The sequence below is a fragment of the Mus caroli genome, unplaced genomic scaffold (genome assembly GCF_978045245.1).
Source record: "Mus caroli unplaced genomic scaffold, Mus_caroli_1 scaffold_7, whole genome shotgun sequence".
NCBI lineage: Eukaryota > Metazoa > Chordata > Mammalia > Rodentia > Muridae > Mus > Mus caroli.
Window position 1 is genome coordinate 110,200,391 of NW_028227262.1, and position 23,613 is coordinate 110,224,003.

The 23,613-nt window shown below is 45.5% G+C and overlaps 1 protein-coding gene across 5 annotated transcripts; it reads left to right on the top strand.

Annotated features, from left to right (window-relative positions):
- Window positions 1-21,780, top strand: Mkrn1 (makorin ring finger protein 1). Of its 5 annotated transcripts, none has more exons than XM_085840681.1 (8): window positions 1-391; window positions 10,334-10,462; window positions 15,042-15,271; window positions 16,115-16,341; window positions 19,358-19,572; window positions 20,278-20,321; window positions 20,846-20,984; window positions 21,342-21,780. In XM_085840681.1, the coding sequence occupies exons 1-8, from the start codon at window positions 207-209 to the stop codon at window positions 21,481-21,483; spliced, it is 1,311 nt and encodes a 436-aa protein (XP_085696807.1). In that variant the 5' UTR covers window positions 1-206; the 3' UTR covers window positions 21,484-21,780. The 5 variants fall into 5 exon arrangements, with proteins under 5 accessions (XP_085696807.1, XP_021020455.1, XP_029334511.1 ...); XM_021164796.3 differs by having other exon boundaries at window positions 7-391; window positions 20,278-20,388; XM_029478651.2 differs by lacking the exon at window positions 1-391 and adding an exon at window positions 417-650 and having other exon boundaries at window positions 20,278-20,388.
- The last annotated feature ends 1,833 nt before the right edge of the window (window positions 21,781-23,613 follow it).

The window sequence follows — 23,613 nt, forward strand, 5'->3', positions numbered from 1 at the left end:
GAGGGCCGCGGGCGCCCAGCGGGGCCCGCAGTTCCTGAGACCAGAGCGCTCGGAGACGCGGTGACACGGCGCGGGACTGGCGCAGAGCTCTCAGGCTCCTCAGCCTCCCTCCCCTCCCCTCCCTTCGCTGTCTTCTCCTTCTCAGGCGGACCGGAACTATGTGATCCCGGAAGTTCCGGGGCCATTGCTGTGTGGGATAAACAGTAATGGCGGAGGCTGCGGCTCCCGGAACAACAGCCACAACATCAGGAGCAGGAGCGGCAGCGGCGGCGGTGGCAGCGGCCTCCCTCACCTCTATCCCCACAGTCGCTGCCCCGTCCCCGGGGGCGGGAGGAGGGGGCGGCGGCAGCGACGGCAGCGGCGGCGGCTGGACGAAACAGGTCACCTGCAGGTAGGACGTTGCGTGGCGCGGCGGAGGGCGGGGGCTGCGGGGCCGAGCAAGAGGCGGAGGCGGGCGTCGCGGGGTCCCCGCTGCGGCTGTTCGCACAGCATCGCTGCGTCAGCCTCCGCAGAGGTCGGCCGCGGCATCGCTGCGGGTTTCAGACTGCGGGCTCGGACTGCGGGGCGGTCCCGTCACCTCGCCTCGCTCAGCGGTGCCCCGGTGCGTGCGGAGAGGACCGGTGTCCCCGCCCTGGCCTCCATCGCCACAGGTTCGGGGATGCGGCGCGAGCTCGCCGATGCGAATCGGGCTCTAACGACCCTCGGTGCGCTCTGAGACCCTCCAAGGGTCCCGGCGAGCTCGGCCGGCCCCGGGGCTCCGCGCCGGGCTATCCGTTTGTAACGTCTTTTCTGCTCTCTGCGCCGCTCACCCCCGCCCGGCCGGGAGCAGCCGCTTTTGTATGCCTTTGTATGTAAGTCGGTGGTCGGCGGTTCCGAGCTTTGTCTCCGAACCGAGCGTTCGGAGCCGGCGTTAGGCTCTTCCACCCTTGATTTTATGAACTGCCATTATTATTACTGTCCCTTTGAGAGGCGTTCTTCTTTGCGAGAAAGGAGATCCGACGAGAGAGGTTTGGTTCTTGTTTGGTAAGCGAGACGAAATTATTGGGAAAATGTATGATCAGGTGACAGTTATACAATACGCATGTAAAAAAAATAATTTCCCAGCTATAAACGTTGGAGGAAGGACTGTTTGTATTAACGATGGGAGGGGGCTTATTGAGACAGTCGTACTGTGTGGCCCTGGTTGATCTATATAGTCTGACTGCCCTAGAATTTTCGGCAATCCTCTTGTTTTTGCCTCTCTAGTGCGGGAGTGCAGGGGTGAGGTGATACCACGCCCGAGTATATAGATTTAACTACCAGGAAGGACTATACGCTTTTCTATCGGCTAAGAAAATTCAAAGGAAATGCCACTTTAAATCCGGCAAGGACAGTATTAAACGCAAAAGCTAAAGGCTATTCCTAATAAACAACTCGATGTTGATATTAACTCCCAAACTGAAGAATCTTCCAGTCTTTCCTGTAACTCATTTAATAACGTCAGATTAAAGCTTTCCCCTCGGTCTGTTCTTTTTTTGAAGCAAGGTCCAGCTTTGCAGCCTGGTTGTCCTAACACTGTTGCATTGACCAGGCTGGCCTTGAACTATCCTCCTCCAGCCTTTGCCCTCCTAGTGCTAGGATAGTGTTTCCACCCGGGCTGATATTGAAAATTTAAGTCCTTGATTTTTTTTTTCTTTCATCTACTATCTTTCTCTAGTCTAGTTCTAAATACCCATTACCAAATAACATTTCATAACTGATTTCATTATCATCCTGTCAGATGCTTGCAACTTTATACATTTCTGCTTCAACATTTCTTTCCTTTTTCCTCCCTCCCTCCCTCTTCCTTCCTAAGATAGTGTTTCTTTATGTAGCCTCAGCTGTCCTGGGACTAGCCCTGTAGATCAGCTTGGCCTGGAACTCACAGGTCTCTGAGTCCTGGGATTAAAGGGGTGAGCCTCTACTGTCCAGTTAACATTTTCCCTTAATCTTTTTTATGATTTGTGGGTATGGTTGGGGCAGTTGGTTCCCCAGCATCTGTGGAGAAGTGTACTAAAATTGAAAGGATAATTTTAGTGTCTTTCATTTTTATGTGGGTTCTAGGAACCAAACCCAGCCGCCTTTGTATCAACAATGTCTTGCCTCCACCCCTTTTTTTATTCTTCTGAGGAGAATGTGTGAGATGCAGAGGCTAATATAACCTGGAATGGCTTGGGACTTGTTGATCCTTCCACTCCTGTCTCTCTCTAGTGCTGAGGTTATAGACATCTCTAGATGTCCCTCACAGGGAGGGAGGGTAGGGCTTGCTGGATGAGGGGAACTTTGACGCTCCCCTGCCTTCCGTTTGCTTTTCCCTGTTTCCCCTTTTTAGTTCCTCAGCAGACTGACTATTCTAGCCTCCACTGAGGGGCTTTTTAGGTTTTACTTTTTATTTTTTATTTATTTATTTATTTATTTTTTCCCTTTGTTGAGACAGGGTTTCTCTGTGTAGCTCTGGCTGTCCTGGAACTCACTCTGTAGACCAGGCTGACCTCGAACTCAGACTCTATCTGCCTCTGCCTGCCCATTGCTGAGATTAAAGGCCTCCACCACAATGCCCAGTTTGGGGTCTTTAAAAAATAAACTTGGGTTTCACTTAACACAGGGTGAACTTGAGCTTCCTTCATGGCTAGGGAGGACCTTGGTTTTATATGTAAGTACATTGTAGCTGTCTTCAGACACACCAGAAGAGGGAGTCAGATCTCATTACAGATGGTTGTGAGCCACCATGTGGTTGCTGGGATTTGAACTCTGGACCTTCGGAAGAGCAGTCGGGTGCTCTTACCCACTGAGCCATCTCACCAGCCCAGGACCTTGGTTTTAAATGCTGAATAACAAATAAATTCAGGCCAAGCCCAGATCCCTAAGGTTCTTTGAATTAATGGAGTTTTCTAGCTCTTACCTGGAGCAGTAGTTTGTGAGCCACTATGTTTAAGTCTAAAAAAAAATTTTTTTTGAAGGCTGTGGATCCACATGGCTCAGAGGAGTTATTGGTGTCCTGCTTTATTTAGCATGAGGTTCTGAATTCTGATTTCCTTGTAAAAGCCCGCACAGTGAGCTGCAGGTTCAGTCAAAGAGCCTGTTTCTAAAACAATAGAGGAAAACACCTGGCCATGTATACAAACACAAAATATTCTTTGGGTATTCTGGCTTGGGGAGGCTAAGACAGTAGAATCTTGAGTTCTAGCTAGCCTGGGATATGTGGCAATTCATGTGCCAGACCAGGGAGGGCTACAGGGAGGGTTCCCTCAGGAAAATGATGTAGATGAGGTAACCTTTGAGAACACAGTATGAAAAGCTCTTAAAGGGTAGAGGGTTATGAACAGGGAGCCTTAGCTTGGGTAGCAGGGTGTTTGCTGATTCCCGGGGGTTACTTGTCTTCCATGCACTGTGGCACATATGCCAACATGCATTCACACACAGAGCAAACAGGACGCAAGCTTAAAGTCTCACATGGTGTCCCTCATCTGTAATTGTTTTTGTGGAGGTCGAGGCAAAACATTAGGATTTTGGGGGCGTCTTTCTTGGCTGCACAGGAGTTAACTTCCCACCCCCCAGAATAGAAAGGAAAAGACTTTAGGCTTACATACTTACGTATTTTTAAATTCCTTGCTCTCTAGAGGGGGTGGGTCAAGGTGGAGTCTCATTACATAGCACTGGCTGGCTGGGACTTCCTGTGTAAACAAGGTTGTCCTTGGGCTGGATGGATAGCTCAGCAGTTAAGAGCACTGACTGCTAATCCCAGCACTTGGGAGGCAGAGGCAGGCGGATTTCTGAGTTCAAGGCCAGCCTGGTCTACAGAGTGAGTTCCAGGACAGCCAGGGCTATACAGAGAAACCCTGTCTCAAAAAACCAAAAAAAAAAAAAAAAAAAAAAACCCAACCAAACAAACAAAACAAAAAAAACACTGACTGCTCTTCCAAAGGTCCCAGCAACCACATGGTGGCTTACAACCATCTGTAAAAGGATCTGATGCCTTCTTCTGGTATGTCTGGAAACAGCTACAGTGTACTCATAAATAAAATAAATCTTAAAAAAAAATTGCAGTGTCACTGGCACACATAGAATTCATGATTGCACACTCTGGCTAGTCAGTTGGCTGAGGCAGGATGTTGTCTTGACCAGACCAGCATTGGTAGCATAGGCATGACCTAACTCTAAAATAGAAACCACAGATTATTTGATGTCTTGGGCATAAATGCTGACCTTGTTTTCTGTTCTAGCTGCCAACAGGATCTCTCTGAAAGTCTTTTTCTTTTGAAAAAGGAATAACAACTATAAGGAATAACAACTATGAAATCTTTGTTCCAGACTTGGAGCTTTGAGAGCAGAGTTCTGTTTTCTCATCCCTGCAGGGCTTTTCCTCATTGCCTAGCACAGAACACTAGTAGTAAATACTCCAATTGATGTTGATACGCTTAAACCTAAAACTATTTTATAGGACTTTGTAAGAATTTTCTGCTTTCATTTTAAAGGGTAAAAACAGTACAGTGTTGTGGAGAGATGGCTCAGTGTTGTACACTTCCTTGCTGCTTTTACAGAGGATACAGTCTGCTTTCCAGCACCTAGCTGGTGCTGACTAACTGTAACTCCAGTTCCAGAGGATCCAGCGCCCTCTTCTGGCCTCCATGGGTACTTCTGGCACACAATGCATACAAGCAAAAATATCTTTAAAATAACTTTAAAATGTAGAAATTGTTTACTTATAAACATTTGTACAATCCTATGAATTTTTTTCCCCCCCGAGACAGGGTTTCTCTGTGTAGCCCTGGCTGTCCTGGAACTTACTCTGTAGACCAGGCTGGCCTTGAACTCAGAAATTCGCCTGCCTCTCCCAAGTGCTGGGATTAAAGGCGTGAGCCACCACCACCCTGCTGAATTTTTTTTTTTAAGTACCCTTGTAAGTTGCTAAAGGGAGACAACTTGTTAGAACATACTTATCTTTCTGGGATTACTTTAATCAGCAAATAAAACATTGAGTTTGTACTATGAGTTAACTGCAGAAATGTCCCTCACTGTAAGTATTTTAAGTGAGCCTGATAGCAACACTTGCTTGTGAGAATGTGTGTGTGGGTGTCTGCAATGGTATCCCAGTGCCCTTGGAGGTTTCAGATTCCCCCTTGAGCTGGACTTACAGGCTGTTGTGAACTGCCCCGTGAGTGCTGGGATCCAGACTTCACCACTAAGCCATCTGTGCACCCCTGAAGAGGAGTTTTCTATATTAAGGCATATTTCTAGTTATTAGCTTAGAAAAGAATGTTTTATTGCTGTTGTTGTTTTAAATTCATTTATGTACTCTCTGTGCATGGGTGTTTTGTCTGTTTGTACATCTGTACACTAGAATGGGGCCTTGCTTGGATTCCTTGGAGCTAACTGAAGCTCAATAGACTAATCTACACATGGGTGCTAAGAATTTGACTCAGGACCTTTTTTTTTTTTTTTTTTTTCTTTTTTTGAGACAGGATTTCTCTGAATAGCCCTGGCTGTCCTGGAACTCACTTTGTAGACCAGGCTGGCCTCAAACTCAGAAATCCTCCTGCCTCTGCCTCCCGAGGCCAGAAGAGGGCTTAAGATCCACTATAGCTGGAGTTACAAGTGGTTGTGAGCTACCCTGTGGGTGCAGGATATGGAACCTGGGTCCTCTGCCAAAGCAGCAAGTGCCCCTAAGCACTGAGCCATCCACCTCTAGCCCAAGGAGGCTCCTTTTGTTTGTTTTGAGACAAGGTCTCACTGTGTGGCTCTGCCAGGCCTGATTGTCAGATAGACCACCTCACTCAGCTAGTGTTCATTTGTAGTCTCGTTTGTTTTCTCATTAGCTACTGTTAATGATCTTGAAGTTCTCTTTGTGTTTTGTTTGTGCTGCCTAAGAAACAAATACCTCTGCTGTGAAGTTGGGTTATGCTATGCTGCCATCAACAGGCTGGCTTTCATTCCAGATGAGAGCTGCTAGCTGCTAGCTTCCTGAGTGCAATAAGACAGTTAATATTTGTTTATTGGCTTTTTGAGACAGAGTCTCACCTTGGCTGGCCTGGAAGTCAATATATAGAAACAGCAGGATTTATTTTCATTTTGATTTTGTGTGTGTCCATTCATGTGAATGATGGTTGCACAAAGAGGCATCAGTCCCCTTGGAGCTGGAGTTAATAGCAGCTGGGCACTACCTGAGATGGGTGTTGCAAATCAAAATGGAGGCCTCTGCTAGAGGAGTACGTACGTGTTCTCACCACTGAGACATCTCTTCTGCCTCTAAGCTGGAAATTATTTTATGTGTTTAGCCTGAATGTATGTCTGTGCCACCTGTGTGCCCAATGACCATGGAAACCAGAAGAGGTCTGAAGAGTTGAGAGCCAACGTGTAGGCTGGAAAGTCTAACAGTCCTGGGGGTGGGGCCACCTCTCCAGCTCCCAAACAGTACAGAGGTGGATCTTGAAATAACACAAAGATTCTGAGCAACTTCTTTTCTTTCTTTCCTCCTTTAATTATTTGTTTGTTTGTTTTTGAGACAGGGCTTCTCTGTGGGACCCTGGCTGTTGTGGAACCAGGTTTGCCTCAAACCCAGAGATCCCATCTTGGCCTCTCAAGTGTTAGGATTAAATGCTTGGGCCACCATTGTCACCAAGTCCTGGGATTAAAGTCATATGATACCATAACTGGTTCTGGCTTTTGTTTTGGTTTTATTTTGATTTTTGTTTTGTTTGAGTTAGGGACTTGGGCTTCTGAGACTGGCTTTGAACTCCAGATCCTAAGAGTTGAATTTTTTTCCTGTGTGTGTTGTGTTGTTTTGTTTTTTGTTTTTGCTTTTTAAAGATTTAATTTGATATGACTACACTGTCACTGTCTTCAGACACACCAGAAGAGGGCATCAGATTTCATTATGGATGGTTGTGAGCCACCATGTGCTTGCTGGGAATTGAACTCAGGACCTCTGGAAGAGCATTCAGTGCTTTTTTTTGTTTTTGTTTTTGTTTTTGTTTTTCCAAAACAGGGTTTTTCTGTATAACCCTGGCTGTCCTGGAACTCACTTTGTAGACCAGGCTGGCCTCGAACTCAGAAATCCACCTGCCTCTGCCTCCCAAGTGCCTGGATAAAAAGGCATGCACTACCACTGCCCGGCCCTCTTTTTTTTTTTTTTTTTTTTTTTAAGATTTATTATTATACATAAGTACACTATGGCTGTCTTCAGATGCACCAGAAGAGGGTGTCAGATCCCATTACAGGTGTTTGCGAGCCACCATGTTGTTGCTGGAATTTGAACTCAGGACCTTCGGAAGAGCAGTAAGCACTCTTAACCGCTGAGCCATCTCTCCAGACCTTGTTTTGTTTTTTGACAGAACTTATGGTTTTACTGTTGCTGCCACCTGAGAGGTGGAGTCACAGGCATTCACCATCATGCATCCTGTTTCATGTAGTGCTGGCACTCGGACCCAGAACTTCCTAGTCACATGCTAGGCAAGCCTGCCAATTGAGCTTCATTCCAGCCCCAGCCTCGGATTCCCACCCCAGTGTGGCTAATATGACTTTGGGAATACATTGTGCCTGTAAGCCAGAGAGGTTCTAGAAATAAATCCCTTACCCAGCTGCCACAATATTCCTAGTGGGATTTATTTATTCATTTTTGGTTTTTGAAGCTGACTTTCACTGTACTTCTGGCTGTTCTATAATTCACTGTGTAGACTAGGCTGGCCTCAAATTCATAGATTTGCCCACTTCTGCTTCCCAAACCCTGACTAGGAGTAAAGGTGTGCACCACCACACCTGGTTTCTGAAGTTTATTATTTACCAATTACAGTGGAATTTGGGGGGGAGGTAGGTGGGAAGTGGGTAGTCGGGGTCTCACTGTGTATCCTTAAACTCAGTAATCCCCTTGATTTACCATGACACTTAGGTGTCTTCTAGATAGAGAGATGTGTACCATAGGGAATGCAGAGAATAAACCATAATGTTCCCTCACCAGGAGTTTAAAAGTATCATCTGAGCCCGGGTGTGGTGGCACAAGCCTTTAATCCCAGCACTCGGGAGGCAGAGGCAGGCAGATTTCTGAGTTCGAGGCCAGCCTGGTCTACAAAGTGAGTTCCAGTACAGCCAGGGCTATACAGAGAAACCCTGTCTTGGAAAAAAAAGTATCATCTGGGATGGGGGGTATATAACTATATACATCAGAGCCAGGTGAGGTGATGTTCATCTTAATCCTAGCTTTCAGGAGGCCAATGCTACATATTAAGATCCTGTCCTAAAAGAGAAAAAAAAAAGTGTGTGTCAGGGCTGGAGAGATGGGTTAGTGCTCAGCCAGGGATGGAGAGATGGGTTAGTGCTCAGTCAGGGATGGAGAGATGGGTTAGTGCTCAGTCAGGGATGGAGAGATGGGTTAGTGCTCAGTCAGGGCTGGAGAGATGGGTTAGTGCTCAGTCAGGGATGGAGAGATGGGTTAGTGCTCAGTCAGGGCTGGAGAGATGGGTTAGTGCTCAGTCAGGGCTGGAGAGATGGGTTAGTGCTCAGTCAGGGATGGAGAGATGGGTTAGTGCTCAGTCAGGGCTGGAGAGATGGGTTAGTGCTCAGTCAGGGCTGGAGAGATGGGTTAGTGCTCAGTCAGGGATGGAGAGATGGGTTAGTGCTCAGTCAGGGCTGGAGAGATGGGTTAGTGCTCAGTCAGGGCTGGAGAGATGGGTTAGTGCTCAGTCAGGGCTGGAGAGATGGGTTAGTGCTCAGCCAGGGCTGGAGAGATGGGTTAGTGCGCAGTCAGGGATGGAGAGATGGGTTAGTGCTCAGTCAGGGATGGAGAGATGGGTTAGTGCTCAGTCAGGGATGGAGAGATGGGTTAGTGCTCAGCCAGGGATGGAGAGATGGGTTAGTGCTCAGTCAGGGCTGGAGAGATGGGTTAGTGCTCAGTCAGGGATGGAGAGATGGGTTAGTGCTCAGTCAGGGATGGAGAGATGGGTTAGTGCTCAGCCAGGGATGGAGAGATGGGTTAGTGCTCAGCCAGGGATGGAGAGATGGGTTAGTGCTCAGCCAGGGATGGAGAGATGGGTTAGTGCTCAGCCAGGGATGGAGAGATGGGTTAGTGCTCAGTCAGGGATGGAGAGATGGGTTAGTGCGCAGGGTGCTTGCTTTTGCAGGGAAACTGCGTTTGTTTACTCTTGTATTTATTTTTCCCGTGATTGTGTTGGGAATTGAGCCCAGAGCTTTGTTACTGGTTTTCCAGATCTTTTAGTTAGTTGTCAGTCTGTGGGTTATGTGCACATTACCTTCAGGGACTAGAGGTCTCAGATCTGGTGCTGGAATTACTGGTCGTGAACCATGGGACTTGGGTGCTAGGAGCTGAATGAACCTAGGTGTTCTGCAAGAGTAACATGTGGTATGTGCTCTTAGCAGCTGAGTTCTTATATACCATAGCGTTCCGTTTAGTGGGGGTCTGCATTGTGCTAAACATCCCCACTGCTCTTTTCCCTACACACTAGAGAGCTGTGGCTCAAGCATAAAGCAGAGTCCTCTGCAAGGCCAACCAAAGTTACACCCAATAAACAGTTACTTCTATCTATCTCTGGCATGCCAAAAAGTAACCTTTAATGTCCTGCTCAGAGATCAAGGAAATAGGAAAGTGGACTTTGGCAGGAGTAATGTGCAGGTGGAGGGAGGGGCTGTACAGATCACTCTTGCAGCTTCTTTCGACTATGTTGCAGTTCGGAAGAGCACTGGGTACTGGGTAGGGCTGGTAGGTAGGGTCTGAGTTTATATGTCTTTAACAAATGCTCACATAATGGTGTCGCTGTTTGTTGGTGTCTAGAAACTGCTAATCATGTCTGCCTATAATCCCTTAAAGTTGCTGGCCTAATTTTGCTTTTTTCATTTGTGGCTTTTAAGGAATTAAAACTGTTTCCTTAACATTGAATATAACTGGTAGCCTGACACTTTGTAGTCTATGTGGTTTCTTTATCTTTGATGTGCTTTGAGGATAGGGATTGGAGTTAGTGAAAAATACAGTCCTAGGACTGTAAAACAAGGGCAGTGGCCAGAATTGACCTTCAATGAACAAGATAATTGTTTAAAATTGGGGGCGCTGAGGGTACAGCTTAGTGATAGAGTGCTTGTGTGTATGAGGCCCTAGTTTATCCCGCACCTTCTCATAAGGGGATAGTCTTTCTTTCCGGGCAGCTGCCTTGGTGTGTGTGCTCCCTACTGTTGATCCAAATATGTCTTCCAGCCTAGGCTGACAAGTTCATTGCTATAGTTGTGAACACACCAGGAGACTGGTGGTAATGAATTCTTTGAGAGTTGGCTTTAGTCTTCTAATCTAGATTTCTGGTTCTTTGTCTTACAGATATTTTATGCATGGGGTTTGTAAGGAAGGCGATAACTGTCGATACTCTCATGACCTCTCTGACAGTCCATACGGTGTAGTGTGCAAGTATTTTCAAAGAGGGTACTGTGTTTATGGAGACCGCTGCAGGTAAGGATTTGTTTATAAATTCTTTGGTTAAGGGTGGGTTGAAGAATGAAAATAAAAGATCATTCTAGTAGCTTTGTACATATAATTCTAGTAGCTTTATACATAGTATTCTAAAAATGCTTATGATTTGAAAAGTATTTATTGCTAGCAGTCTATGAAGGCTCAGCAAAGATACAATGCCTTTTTATGAAGTAGTCTCAGAAGTCACAACATTGTCTCTTTCACTAACATCTGGACAAAGTCATTAAGTCCAGCCACATTGAAGGGAAGAGGTACTGGGCTCCACTTTTGGAGAAGCATCTTGGATGCATTTGAAACCACCACACTAGGTAAGACTTGTAGCCAGTATCACAGCCACATACAGATAAGTAGATAGATGGATGAGTGGGTGGATAAATGGGTGGATGGGTAGATGGGTGGCTGAATGAAAGGATAAAAGCTTCTATACTAGGTAAGACTTATAGTCTAAGTATCTCAGCCATATACATACAGATAAGTAGGTGGATAGATGGTTGGGTGGATAGATGGATGGATGGATGGGTAGGTACATACATACATAGACAGACACATTGATAAGTAGCTGTTGGGCACAAATGTTTGGAAGTCATCCTTACCTGGGTTTGTTAGAAAAGCAGTAAGGATATGGGGTAAAGGTAAGCCCCTCCCTCATAACTGTTACAGGTCAGAAATGGATCCCTTGGAGCCAAGGTTAGTCTTTTGCTGCCTAAGGGAGGAGGTGTGAGGATACCATCCTTTATGCTGAATGAGCAGTTCTTTGCAGAACAGTTTTTGTAGATGTTGGCTCACTTATAGACAAGACTTACTGAGGGGAAGTTAGTCAGTCAGTTGAGTTAACATCCCCCAGTGACTTGGAGAGAGGAACGGAAATCGAGGTAAGCAGAGAGCTGTGGCGACCTCCGGACAGAATGATGGGAAGGTAGGACTAGAGTGAAGATCAGAGGGTAACTTAAAAACTTGGACGAATCAACTCTCTCCATCTCGTGGCTCCCAGGAATCGAACTCATGTCAGGTTTGGTGGCAGGCACCTTTATCCACTGGGCTGAGCCATCTTGCCAGCCTCATTGAAGTTCTTTAGATAGAAATTATACTATATTAATACAGAATTACAGAATATGGAAGAAAGCTTGATATGCATCTGTTTTCTCAGTATTAATTCATCACATAACACACTGTAAAAGAATTGGCAATTTTGTGACATCCTATTATAACTTTCTGTGTAACAAACTGTCAGTGGCTCTTGAGTCTATAGATATGAGAATATTAGGCTGTGACATCCTATTATAACTTACTGTGTAACAAACTGTCAGTGGCTCTTGAGTCTATGGATATGAGAATATTAGGCTGTGACATCCTATTATAACTTACTGTGTAACAAACTGTCAGTGGCTCTTGAGTCTATGGATATGAGAATATTAGGCTGGGTTGGCAAACTTTCTCTACAGGGTGGGTGTGTACATGTTTTTGGTGACTCAAGATGTGTTTTATTTATTATTTATTTAATGTAAGTACATCGTAGCTGTCTTCAGACATTCCAGAAGAGGGCGTCAGATCTCATTAAGGATGGTTGTGAGCCACCATGTGGTTGCTGGGATTTGAACTCTGGACCTTCAGAAGAGCAGTCAGTGCTCTTAACTGCTGAGCCATCTCTCCAACCTCAAGATGTGGTTTCTTATGCAAAACCAGCCATAGATAACACAGACAAATGGATACAGTAGTGTTCCAATTGCAGCTTTTTATCTTGGGCCACTACAATTTGAATTTTCTATAACTTGCACTTTATAAATGTATTAGTTTATTAAATACATACATACATACATACATACATACATGTAATTAGAGAGGGGGAAAGACTTTAAATGCTTATTTATTTATTTATTTATTTATTTATTTAAACATTGTAGCTGTCTCCAGATGCACCAGATCTCATTACAGATGGTTGTGAGTCACCATGTGGTTGCTGGGAATTGAACTCAGGACCTTCAGAAGAGAAGTCAGTGCTCTTTATCCTCTGAGCCATCTCTCCAGCCCTTAAATGCTTTTTTTGTTGTTTGTTTGTTTGTGTTTTTTGTTTTTGGTTTTGTGTTTTTTTTTTGTTTTTTGTTTTTGGTTTTTTGAGACAGGGTTTCTCTATGTAGCCCTTGCTGTCCTGGAACTCACTTTGTAGACCAGGCTGGCCTCAAACTCAGAGATCCGCCTGCCTCTGCTGGGATTAAAGGCATGCACCACCACGCCCGGCTCCTTAAATGCTTTTAGAAGCCATTTCAAGATGTCAAAGCCATTCTCACTCGAATTTTGGTAGAAGACTGTATATAGTGTCATTCTGTGCTCTTAAGAGATCCCCATACAGGCTTCCTAGTTTACCTTCTTTTCCTTGTAGTTGAATTTATTTTGTGTGCACAAGTATGTTTGTCTGAATGCTTAACTTTGCACCTCAGGGTGTGTGTGTGTGTGCGCGCGTGTGCGCACGCCTGGAGGTGCGTGAGGTGCCCTGGAGCTATCTTTTTAGCCATAGCTTTTCTTGACTTTTTTTTTTTTAAATCTTTCCTGGTATCTACTTAGTTTTCACTTCAGAAACACATTCTATGCAGATCTATAAGGGAATAATTGTCTCATTGGGAAAATGTGGTAATGTAGCTTATTTATTATTTTGGAGACAGTCTTTTTTTTTTTTTTTTTTTTTTTGATTTTTCGAGACAGGGTTTCTCTGTATAGCCCTGGCTGTCCTGGAACTCACTTTGTAGACCAGGCTGGCCTCGAACTCAGAAATCCGCCTGCCTCTGCCTCCCGAGTGCTGGGATTAAAGGCGTGCGCCACCACGCCCGGCGAGACAGTCTTAATATATAGCTCTGACTGTCCTGCAATTTGCTGTGTAGACTAAGTTGACCTTGAATTCAGAGATCTGTTTGACTAGAGTTAGGTATGCTCCACCACAGGGCCAGTCTTTTACGTGCTTTCATATTCTTTCCATTTACTTAGAATATAATCTCATAACAGAGATTCTTCAGTTTGCTTATTTAGATTTTCTCCCTCCCTCCCTCCCTCCCTCCCTCCTGCCTGCCTGCCTGCCTTCCTTCCTTCTTTTGAGACAGCCTCTAAAGTGGTGGCAGAGGCACTAGCTGCTGCTGTCCTGCTTAACTGGTGTCCATTTCACAGCAGTGTTTTTTCCTAAGGAGGCTTCATTCGCACTGCTTGCACAGTTAGGAGGCACAGCTCCCCAGGCTTGGTAGACACTCATTACTACTACCAGGTCGTGAGGAAAGAAAATAATTGCTTGAAAATGCTTTAAAAAAAAAAAAAAAAAAAAGGGCTGGTGAGATGGCTCAGTGGGTAAGAGCACCCGACTGCTCTTCCGAAGGTCCAGAGTTCTAATCCCAGCAACCACATGGTGGCTCACAACCATCCGTAACGAGATCTGGCGCCCTCTTCTGGAGTGTCTGAAGACAGCTACAGTGTACTTACATATAATAAATAAATAAGTCTTTCAAAAAAAAAAAAGAAAGAAAATGCTTAACTTTGTGTTTTTGTCTGCCAGTTTCTTTTGAGGGGTGGGTGTGTGGGGAGTGGAACTCAATTTATAGACCAAGATGGCTTTAATAGGTCTGCCTTAGCCTACCAAGTGATAGTATTATGCAGGACAGCCTTTATTGAATTTTGTTTTGACGCAGTGTCTCAGCACATTTCCTAGGCTGGCCCTAAACATAGAATCCTCTTCCTTCGGTCTCCCAGATAGCTGACATTGTAGGTGTGTGCCTCCATACAGTTTTACTTGACCCTGTAAAGTTTGCTAAGTCTGGGTCTGATGCCTTTATCAGCAGCGTGACATCATAGTGAGGGTCCCTAGACACGCTGAGTCATGAGCTCCACTCCAGACTTAGGTATCAGGCTATGGACACAGCTCAGTCCTTTCCTAGATGCACAAGGTGTGGTTTGTTGGTATACCTGTAAGCCCAGCATTTAAGTGCTTAAGGCAGGAGGATCCATGCATTTGAAGCCAACATGAGCTATATAATGAGTGCGAGGCTAGCCTGAGTTACATAGGCAAACCCTCCATCTCAAGGCTATCTAGGGGTTAGAGAGATGGCTTAGCAGTTAAGAGTGCTTGTTGGAGGGACCTGGATCTGTTTTTTCCCAGCACTCTTATCAGGCAGCTTACAGTTAACTTTGGCCCTGGGGATCTAAATGCTGGTAAATCTAAATCTTCTGGCCTCTCTGGACACCCACACATACAGATACACTTAAATAGGAATAAGTCTTTTTGTTTAAAGATTTATTTATTTTTTCTATTTATATGAGTACACTACTGCTGTCTTCAGCCACACACTAGAATAGTGTATCAGAGCCCATTACAGATGTTGTGAGCCACCCTGTGGTTGCTAGGAATTGAACTCAGGACCTCTGGACCTGGAAGACCTCTGGAAGTGCTCTTAACAACTGAGCCATCTTTCCAGCCCAGGAATAAGTCTTGACAGGTGCTCCCTGCTCATGGTCACACAGAAGTTTGAAAAGAGTCTGGGGGCTCCATGTAGCACGATTGTAACTGCTTACTTTTCTCTGTCAGATACGAACACAGCAAGCCACTGAAACAGGAAGAAGTGACTGCTACAGATCTGAGTGCAAAACCATCCCTCGCTGCTTCTTCAAGTCTCTCTTCTGGTGTTGGATCACTTGCCGAAATGAATTCAGGCGAAGCTGAGTCACGAAACCCAAACTTTCCAACTGTAGGAGCAGGTTCAGAGGACTGGGTGAATGCCATTGAGTTTGTCCCTGGGCAGCCCTACTGTGGCCGTAGTAAGTATTGTGAGGACCCTGTAAACTGCAATCAAAGGGCTAAATGACAGGCCACAGTGAACTCAGCTTTTTCTGTTTGAGCTTAACCTACTGTCAACACATTAGATTGGGTTATTTAAGATTTAAAGATGAAGTAAAAGAAAAATTTTGAACTACAATAAAATGAATTCCTGTTTAAAAACTGAAGTGTCTCCGAATGCTGTCCCCTGCTTGCTCCTGGTGGTGCTGGGATCAAACCCTGGGCTTTGCACACGCTAGGCAAATGCTTTCCCATTGAGCTACACACTCAGCCCACAGTCAGTCCTTTGATGTTGTGTTTTTTTGACACAGGGTCTCTTATGGTTCAGATTCCTCAAGTAGTTAAGGATGACCTTGAACTCCTGACTCTCCCGCTGTACCCTTACTAACCAGTACTCACTAATACTGCATTTCACTTGTAAAGAAATCACATGCACAACTGGGCTTGGTGCCACATACCTGTAATGCCAGCTTTAGAGAGGCTGAGGTGGGAGGATTGCTGAGTTCAAGGCCAGCCTGGGTTATCAGATCTTACCAGAAAGAACAAAACTGAGCTGGACAGTGGTGGTGTGTACCTTTATTCCCATCACTGGGTATTCTGAGATAGGCAGAGGGTGAGTTCTAAGCCAGCTTGGCTGTATAACCCTGTCTCAAAAAACCAAGGGGAAAAAGCCGAAAAAAAGTTCAGTAGGCTTGACTTTAGGTTTCATTAAAGTTGTTGGATTTTTTTCCTTTTTTTTGACTTTTTAAAAATTATTCTCTTACCTTATAGTTCATAATTGCCTTATGTATTTGGACCTTTACTACCATCTTAAACATTTTCAGCTGCCCCTTCCTGCACTGAAGTACCCCCGCAGGGTTCAGTGACCAAGGAAGAGTCAGAGAAGGAGCCAACTACGGTGGAGACAAAGAAGCAGCTTTGCCCCTATGCTGCAGTGGGAGAGTGTCGCTATGGGGAAAACTGTGTGTATCTCCACGGAGACTCGTGTGACATGTGTGGCCTGCAGGTCCTACACCCAGTGGATGCTGCCCAGAGGTCACAGCACATAAAAGTAAGTGCTCAGAGCAGCTTGTGCTAAATATGAGGAGCCAATAAATGGTGGTGTATGTGCTCTTGCACGGTTCTATAGAGTGTTTCGTCAAAGGTAGACCTGTATAGTCCAGGCATAGTGAAGCCACAGGCAGGAGGCTCTGGCGAGCCTGACTGTGGTCATACACACTTCCTACAAAGAGGAGTTCTGGTTGCAGAACCTCAGACTATGGTATTTAAAAGGTAGTTCATGGTTTTTTGGGTTTTGTTCTGATTTGTTTTTCTTTTTTTTTTTTTACTAATAGTTTTTCTGAGATTCATATTTCTTATAATTCCTTTGAAACACATTGCCTTGCTTTTTAATATATTCATAGCATTGTCTAGCCATTACTATAATTCTAAGTTAGATCATTTTCATTCCCTAAAGAAAACTTACATCCACTTAGTAGTTGGCCTCTGCTCCGCTTTTCCTTGAGCTCCATCGACAGTGGGTCTACTTTGTTTCTCTAGGTGTTTTGCCAATTGTGGATGGTGATGTAGCTGGAACAACTCAGTATGGATGACTTTCAGTGGCTGGTTTCTCCCACTTAGATGTTTTTCTTTAAGCTTTTCCCTGTTGGAGTATGTATTTATACATCATTTTGTGGTTGCATGTTGATTGTGTGGCTGTTATACATTTGTGTGTGTGTGTGTGTGTGTGTGTGAGTACGCTTACACGGAGGGCAGAGGTTACCATTGGGTCTTCCTTCATTGTTCTCTACCTCAATTTTGAGGCAAGGCCTCTCACTCCATCTGGAGCTCACCAATTGGATTGCATGCCTGTCGTCTCCATATCTCAGCGCTGGGATATACATACACTTGCTGTGCCTGGCTTCACACACGTAATGAGAGCCCAAACCCAGGTGCTCATGGTTGTACAGTATGCGAGCCGTTTACTGAGGAATCCTCCCAGCCCCAATACTGTGGGCTTTTCTATTAATTGCCTGATGGATATTTGAATTGCTTCATTGTGTGTAAGTTTTTGTTTTTTTTTTGTAAACATGTGTCTTTATCTTAGCTGTCCTTTAAAAATTGCGTTTTACCTGAGTTTACTCATTATGGAGAGGGTTGTATGTCACAGCACATATGTAGAGAGGTCAATGGACAGCTTGGAGGTTGTTTTCTCCTTCCACTATGTGAAACCCAGTACTTCAACACAGTTTTCTAGGCCTGGCAGTCATTTGTCAGGCTGGCCCTGTGTTGGATCACCTTCGGAAGTGTAGTGGCTGGGTCAGCTAGTAATTCTGCTTAGCACTTTGAGTGCCTGGCTGGCTAGTATAGTGCTGTCCTGTTTACACAGAGGCCAGAAGGTGTCAGATTTTCTGGAACAAGAGCTATGGAGCTGCCTTGTGGTTTTTGAGAACTGAACCAAGTCCTTTGAAGCAGCAACCCGGGCTCTTAATTGCCAAGCCATCTCTCCAGCCCTACATTCAGCTTTCTTTTTAAGTTTATCATTTCATGTGTGCTCACGAATGCCATAGCCTTTGTAGAAGACAGAGGGCAATTCTGAGGGGCTATTCCCTCCACTTCTGTTTGGGTTGCTAGGCTTGTATGGTCAGTGCCCTTTGATAATAGCATTATCCATGCAGTCTCAGAGTGGAGATGGGTAAAGAAAATAGGTGCTGAGGAGAATTCAGACTATTACTCAGCAATACGATATTATAATAAGTCAGTTAAGCTAGTGTCAAAGCCATAGAATTGGTGTACTGCAGAGCAGTGGTTGTCCACAGATGGGAATTTTGACGGAAACGAGCACATATGGGTTTATGAGCACTTTGGAATGAATAGCGTGGGCTGGAGACTCACAGCCACCTAGAACCCAAGGAAAACCAACTCCTGGACTCTACCGCTCCTGCAAGCACTTACATGCCCCACCTACCCCATAACTTAAAAAATAAGCCTTTGATATTAAATCATAGTAGTTGTACCTCTCTGAAAGTATCAGAGGTTTATTTAATTGCATATGTGACATTGTGTAGTGTGTGAGTTGTCTCAGTTGTTTTAGTGTTTTGTGTGTTAATTTTTGAGGGACAGTGTCTCTTGGCATTGCCCTTGCTGACCAGGAGCCCATTGCATAGATCAGGCTGGATCTACCTCAAAATACTGGGTTCTTCCTGCTTCTGCCTCCTGAATGTTGGGGTTACCCAGACTCAAGTTTGAGCCCCTGAAACCACCCCTTTAAAGGGATATGGAAATAATGTGCCCTACATAATCACCACCTGGTACCTATTCAGATTTACCTTAGTAGTCTTTTCTTGTTTGTTTCTATTTTTTTTAAAAGATTTATTTATTAATATATATAAGTGCACTGTAGCTGACTTCAGACACACCAGAAGAGGGCATCAGATCTTATTATGGATGGTTGTGAGCCACCCTATGGTTGCTGGGATTTGAACTCAGGATCTTCAGAAGAGCAGTCAGTGCTCTTCTTACCCGCTGAGCCATCTCTCCAGCCCCCATTTGTTTCTGTTTTTGAGACAGGGTCTCTACATAGCCCTGGCTGTCCTGGAACTTGAAATGTAGATCAGACTGGCCTCAAACTCAGAGCTCCGCATGCCTCTGTCTCCAGAGTGCTGGGATTAAAGGTGTGTGCCACCACAGCCAACTCTCTTTTCTTTGGAAACAGTCTCCTGTAGCATGTGGTTGGCCTATAGAACTCTTGCTCCTTCTGCCTCCACCTCCCAAGTGTTCAGTATCCTAAAGTTTGGAAATGAAGGCTTTAATCCTTCATTTTCCACCCTATCACCTAAGTTAATAGGGTCTTTGATGCAGGGACTTGTTGGGGGGGGGTGGAGCTCTGAGATACAGAGAACTGGATAATCTTTCAGATATTGGGAGTTGAGTCCTCCCAGCTTGACTAGTGATGTGAGCACCACGGGGGTGTGGAGCTATGCCTTTACCAGGTCAAACGGGAAAGCTTCGGCAGGACCTTGGCTGTGGAGTCTCCAGACTGGACTGCAGTGGCCTCACTGTGCCTCTTGTCTCTTCCCTTCTTCCAGTCTTGCATTGAGGCCCATGAGAAGGACATGGAGCTCTCTTTTGCTGTTCAGCGCAGCAAGGACATGGTGTGTGGGATCTGCATGGAGGTGGTCTATGAGAAAGCCAACCCCAGCGAGCGTCGCTTTGGGATCCTCTCCAACTGCAACCACACCTACTGTCTCAAGTGTATTCGCAAGTGGAGAAGTGCTAAACAATTTGAGAGCAAGATCATAAAGTGAGACTCCTCCCCAATCTTCGTTTGTGCTTTCTATTTTTGGGAAGAGTTTAGTATCTTGTGCCAACCTCCAACCAGAAGGACCACATTTAAATGCATGTATTTTATCATGAACGTGGGTGTTCTAATTGGGATTTCTTTGTATGTCAGCTAGCCACTAGGTTAGTTGGTCTGTCTTTTATTTAAATGAGGAAACCCTGTGTATCAGTAGAGTCTTCATGCTTTTTGAGGAGATTGTGTTAATGGATTAGATGACAGTTTAGGCTTCGTGAACAAACATCTAGCTCTGAATGTATGTTTCCTGGTGTCTTACACTTTCCACTTTCCTATACCATCCATTAAGCTAGCCAAAATCTACCATCCTTTAAAAACTGTTCTCATAACTGAACAAAAGCCACATAATCCAAACAGAGCAAAGTTACAAGAAATAAATTTATTTAAACGAAAGAAGGAGTCTGTGTGAAATGTCTTTTTTTGGTTTTGTTTTTTGTTTTTTACCTAAGTCTTTTTTAAAACCTGGCTAGCCATTGAATTGATTTCTGAAGGAGTTTGTCTTTCCTCCAAAAAAAAGGGTCAGATGTGACTGTGGAATCCCTTTCAGCTAATGCTCATGTGCCTGTCAGTTAAGGTGACACACCAGGGTGTGTCTTGAAGAGCGGGCCTAGTGGGGGGAATGTGCATTGCAGCCTGTTCATTGTTTCCCAGGTCCTGCCCCGAATGCCGGATCACATCTAACTTTGTCATTCCAAGTGAGTACTGGGTGGAGGAGAAAGAAGAGAAGCAGAAACTCATTCAGAAATACAAGGAGGCCATGAGGTATGAGCAGCCGGGCTCGCTCGGATAGTGTGGTGCTACCTTTGCGCTCCTGCTACCTACTCACCCTTTCCTTACTGCATAGGATAACTGCTTGCCCAGTGTGTGTCATGCTTTAACTTAAACACAGTCCTTGGGTGTAGGCCGAGGGACTGTTGCAGTGAAGTCTCCACTCTAGCTAAAGCCTGCGCAGGGGTTCCAGCTCACTCCAGGTCCTGAGAGTCAAGGCTTAGGAATTCTTGTGCTTTGTGATTATTCTAAAAGATTTTCAGTGGTGTTAGTGCTGGTAAACCATGCACATTTAAGCAGAGACGTTCCTAGTCAGTGTTTGGAGCACATGTCTCTAAGAACACATCTTGGGGGGGCTGTGCTCTGCCCCTGTTAAAGAGAAGCCCCCGATGCTAGTCGATACACGCCTGAAGTCCACTGTGAATAAGGGTTGCGGTATTTTCCTTTCCAGCAACAAGGCATGCAGGTATTTTGATGAAGGACGTGGGAGCTGCCCATTTGGAGGGAACTGTTTTTACAAGCATGCGTACCCTGATGGCCGTAGAGAGGAGCCACAGAGACAGAAAGTGGGAACATCAAGCAGATACCGGGTAACTCTCACTCTTTTTTTAAAGGAGGGGAAATCGCACCCTGTCAGTTGAGTCCTGCACATATTGGGGTAGGGGAGAATGGCACTCAGGTGTGGGGGTGTGGGGGAGACTAGAGTAAAAGAGTCAGACCTCAGAAGATGGAAGGGGTAGAAAGAAACAGTATTCAAAGCCCTAGCCTAACATGTTGGCTACAAATAGCCAAAGGGGCGGCACTGGCAAGGTGGACTAAGGGAGACCTCTGGTCTGCCATGCACTCCCTCCCTCCCTCCCTCTGTGCCACACGGTTTACCTGATGAGCAACAGGATAGAAGACACTGCTTGACAGTGCCACCCCTATCATGGCCTTGTTTCTTACAGGCCCAACGAAGGAGCCACTTCTGGGAGCTCATTGAGGAGAGAGAGAACAACCCCTTTGACAACGACGAAGAGGAGGTTGTCACCTTTGAGCTGGGCGAGATGTTGCTTATGCTTTTGGCTGCAGGTGGGGACGACGAGCTGACAGACTCTGAGGACGAGTGGGACTTGTTTCACGATGAGCTGGAGGACTTTTATGACTTGGATCTATAGCAGCGTTGCGTGGCGCGGGCACTGGTCTGCGGAGCCTCAGACAGTAGCTGTCCCCTGTGCTGTGTGGCAGTGCGTGTGGCTCTCCTAGGCAGGCCTCTCAAACTCCAGGTGCTGCGATCACTACCCAGGGCCTGTTCCTCCACCCTCCCCTTCCCCCAAGAGTGTGGTGTTTTCTCTGTTTCAAAAGTTACAAAAATAAATCTTAAAGTTAGTTTTTTTGTAACATGAATTTAACTGTCAGACAGTTAGTGTAGGTTTGTTGCGCCATCTGTCCTCAGCCAGGTTGTGTTCATGGACTTCGCACACTCATTCTGAGACCCCTTTGAGGTTCAAAGGAAAAAGCACTGATTGCTTTGGGGTCCAAGGATAGGGGCAATTGGGGAAAAAGGGACCTAAGTCGCTCTCTGCGCTAGATGTAGAAGGGCTCCCCGAGGTTTCTGGGAGATCTGCACCTTCATGGTTTATAGCTGTTCCCTACCCTGTAATCCCCATCACATGTGCTTGTCCTGTGGGTTTGGGTTCTTGTTCAGTTGCACGCAAGAAATACTACTGGGTAACCAGAACCAGGTGCAAATGTGTTGAGGTTAACCTGAGAAAAATGTAAAAACAGGGAGGATGCAGTGGCATTCCATCAGTACAGAGCTGGCAGCTAACTCCCAAGGGTCGATGGACTTGGTGGGCGAGCACGAGCGAGCATGTGAGCAGCTTCCTTCCCATCTGTGCATAGGTGCAGTATTCTTAGCTTTAGTGGGCAGATGTGGGTTAGTGGTTTCAGCCACATGTGTCGGTAGATCTTAAAGGACCAAGCAGTATGTCAGTAGTTGTTAACGTAGCAGTAGCTGTCTGTCTGTATGCTAGAGAAATGGGATCAGCTGTAGAGGTTAAACGACCTGCTTGTCCCTCTCTCAGTACAAGCTGGGTCTTGGACACACTGATGTTTTGAATGTTTTACAGTCTAGCCTTTTCAGTCAGGCACTTTTTGGAAAAAACTTTGTCCTCATTTGAGGGGGCCTGTTGTGAGGTTCTGTGCTTGTTTTTGTGGGCATCTGCCTCATTCCATCCCTGAGCTTTGACAGGAAGACAGGCGGATTCCAAACTGAGGTGCTGGTTGTACTAGAGGTATCTGTCGGTTTGCAGAAGTAATGAACCCTTCTCCACCGAAGAAAAGGGAGGGTGCGGCCACCCACAAGACAAGCAAAAGTTAAGTTGCTTAAATTCCTTGGCGGGAATTTCACCTTTGCATTTTGTTGCTCTCTTTCCTGAAATAACGTGGGGGATGCTCTGATGTGTCCCTCTGCTTTGCTTCCGCGGACTCACCCAGTCTTAAAAACACGTCATCATTGCAGAGGCCTCTGTATTTTGCAGCTGCCCTTTTGTAAGAAGCACTTTTCCCAAATAAAACGATTTAAAAAAAAAATTGGTCTTGTGTGATGACCTGGCTTTAGAACTACAGATATCAGAGTTGCTCATATCGTTCTTAATCATGTGTAGATTGGCTAGAAGTGGGCCTCTTCAAGATGGCCAGGCTGCCTTCATCCACAAGTTCACAGTCTTCTAGTAATAAGTGCTTGCAGTGAGGGCTGGTTCAGTCAGGCTCCTAAATAAGGACAGGTGATTGGGAATTTGAAAGACTAATCTTTTTGTTTTGTTTGAGACAGGGTTTCTCCATGTAGCCCTGGCTGTCCTGGAACTCACTGTGAAGACCAGGCTGGCCTAGAACTCAGAGATCCTCCTGCCTCTGCCTTCCTAAGTGCTAAGATTAGTGGTGTTCGGCACCACACCTGGCTTAAAAGAGTCATTTTTTTGTAAGATTTATTTATTCACTTTTTTTTTTTATTTTTTGAGACAGGGTTTCTCTGTGTTCCCCTGGCTGTCCTGGAACTCATTCTGTAGACCAGACTGGTCTCCAGAAATCCCCCAAGTGCTGGGATTAAAGGCATGCACCACCACGCCCAGCTTCACATTTTTTATGCACACCAGTGTTCTGTTTTCATGCTCACTAGAGGGCGTCAGATCCCGTTACAGATGGTTGTGAGCCACCATGTGCTTGCTGGGAATTGAA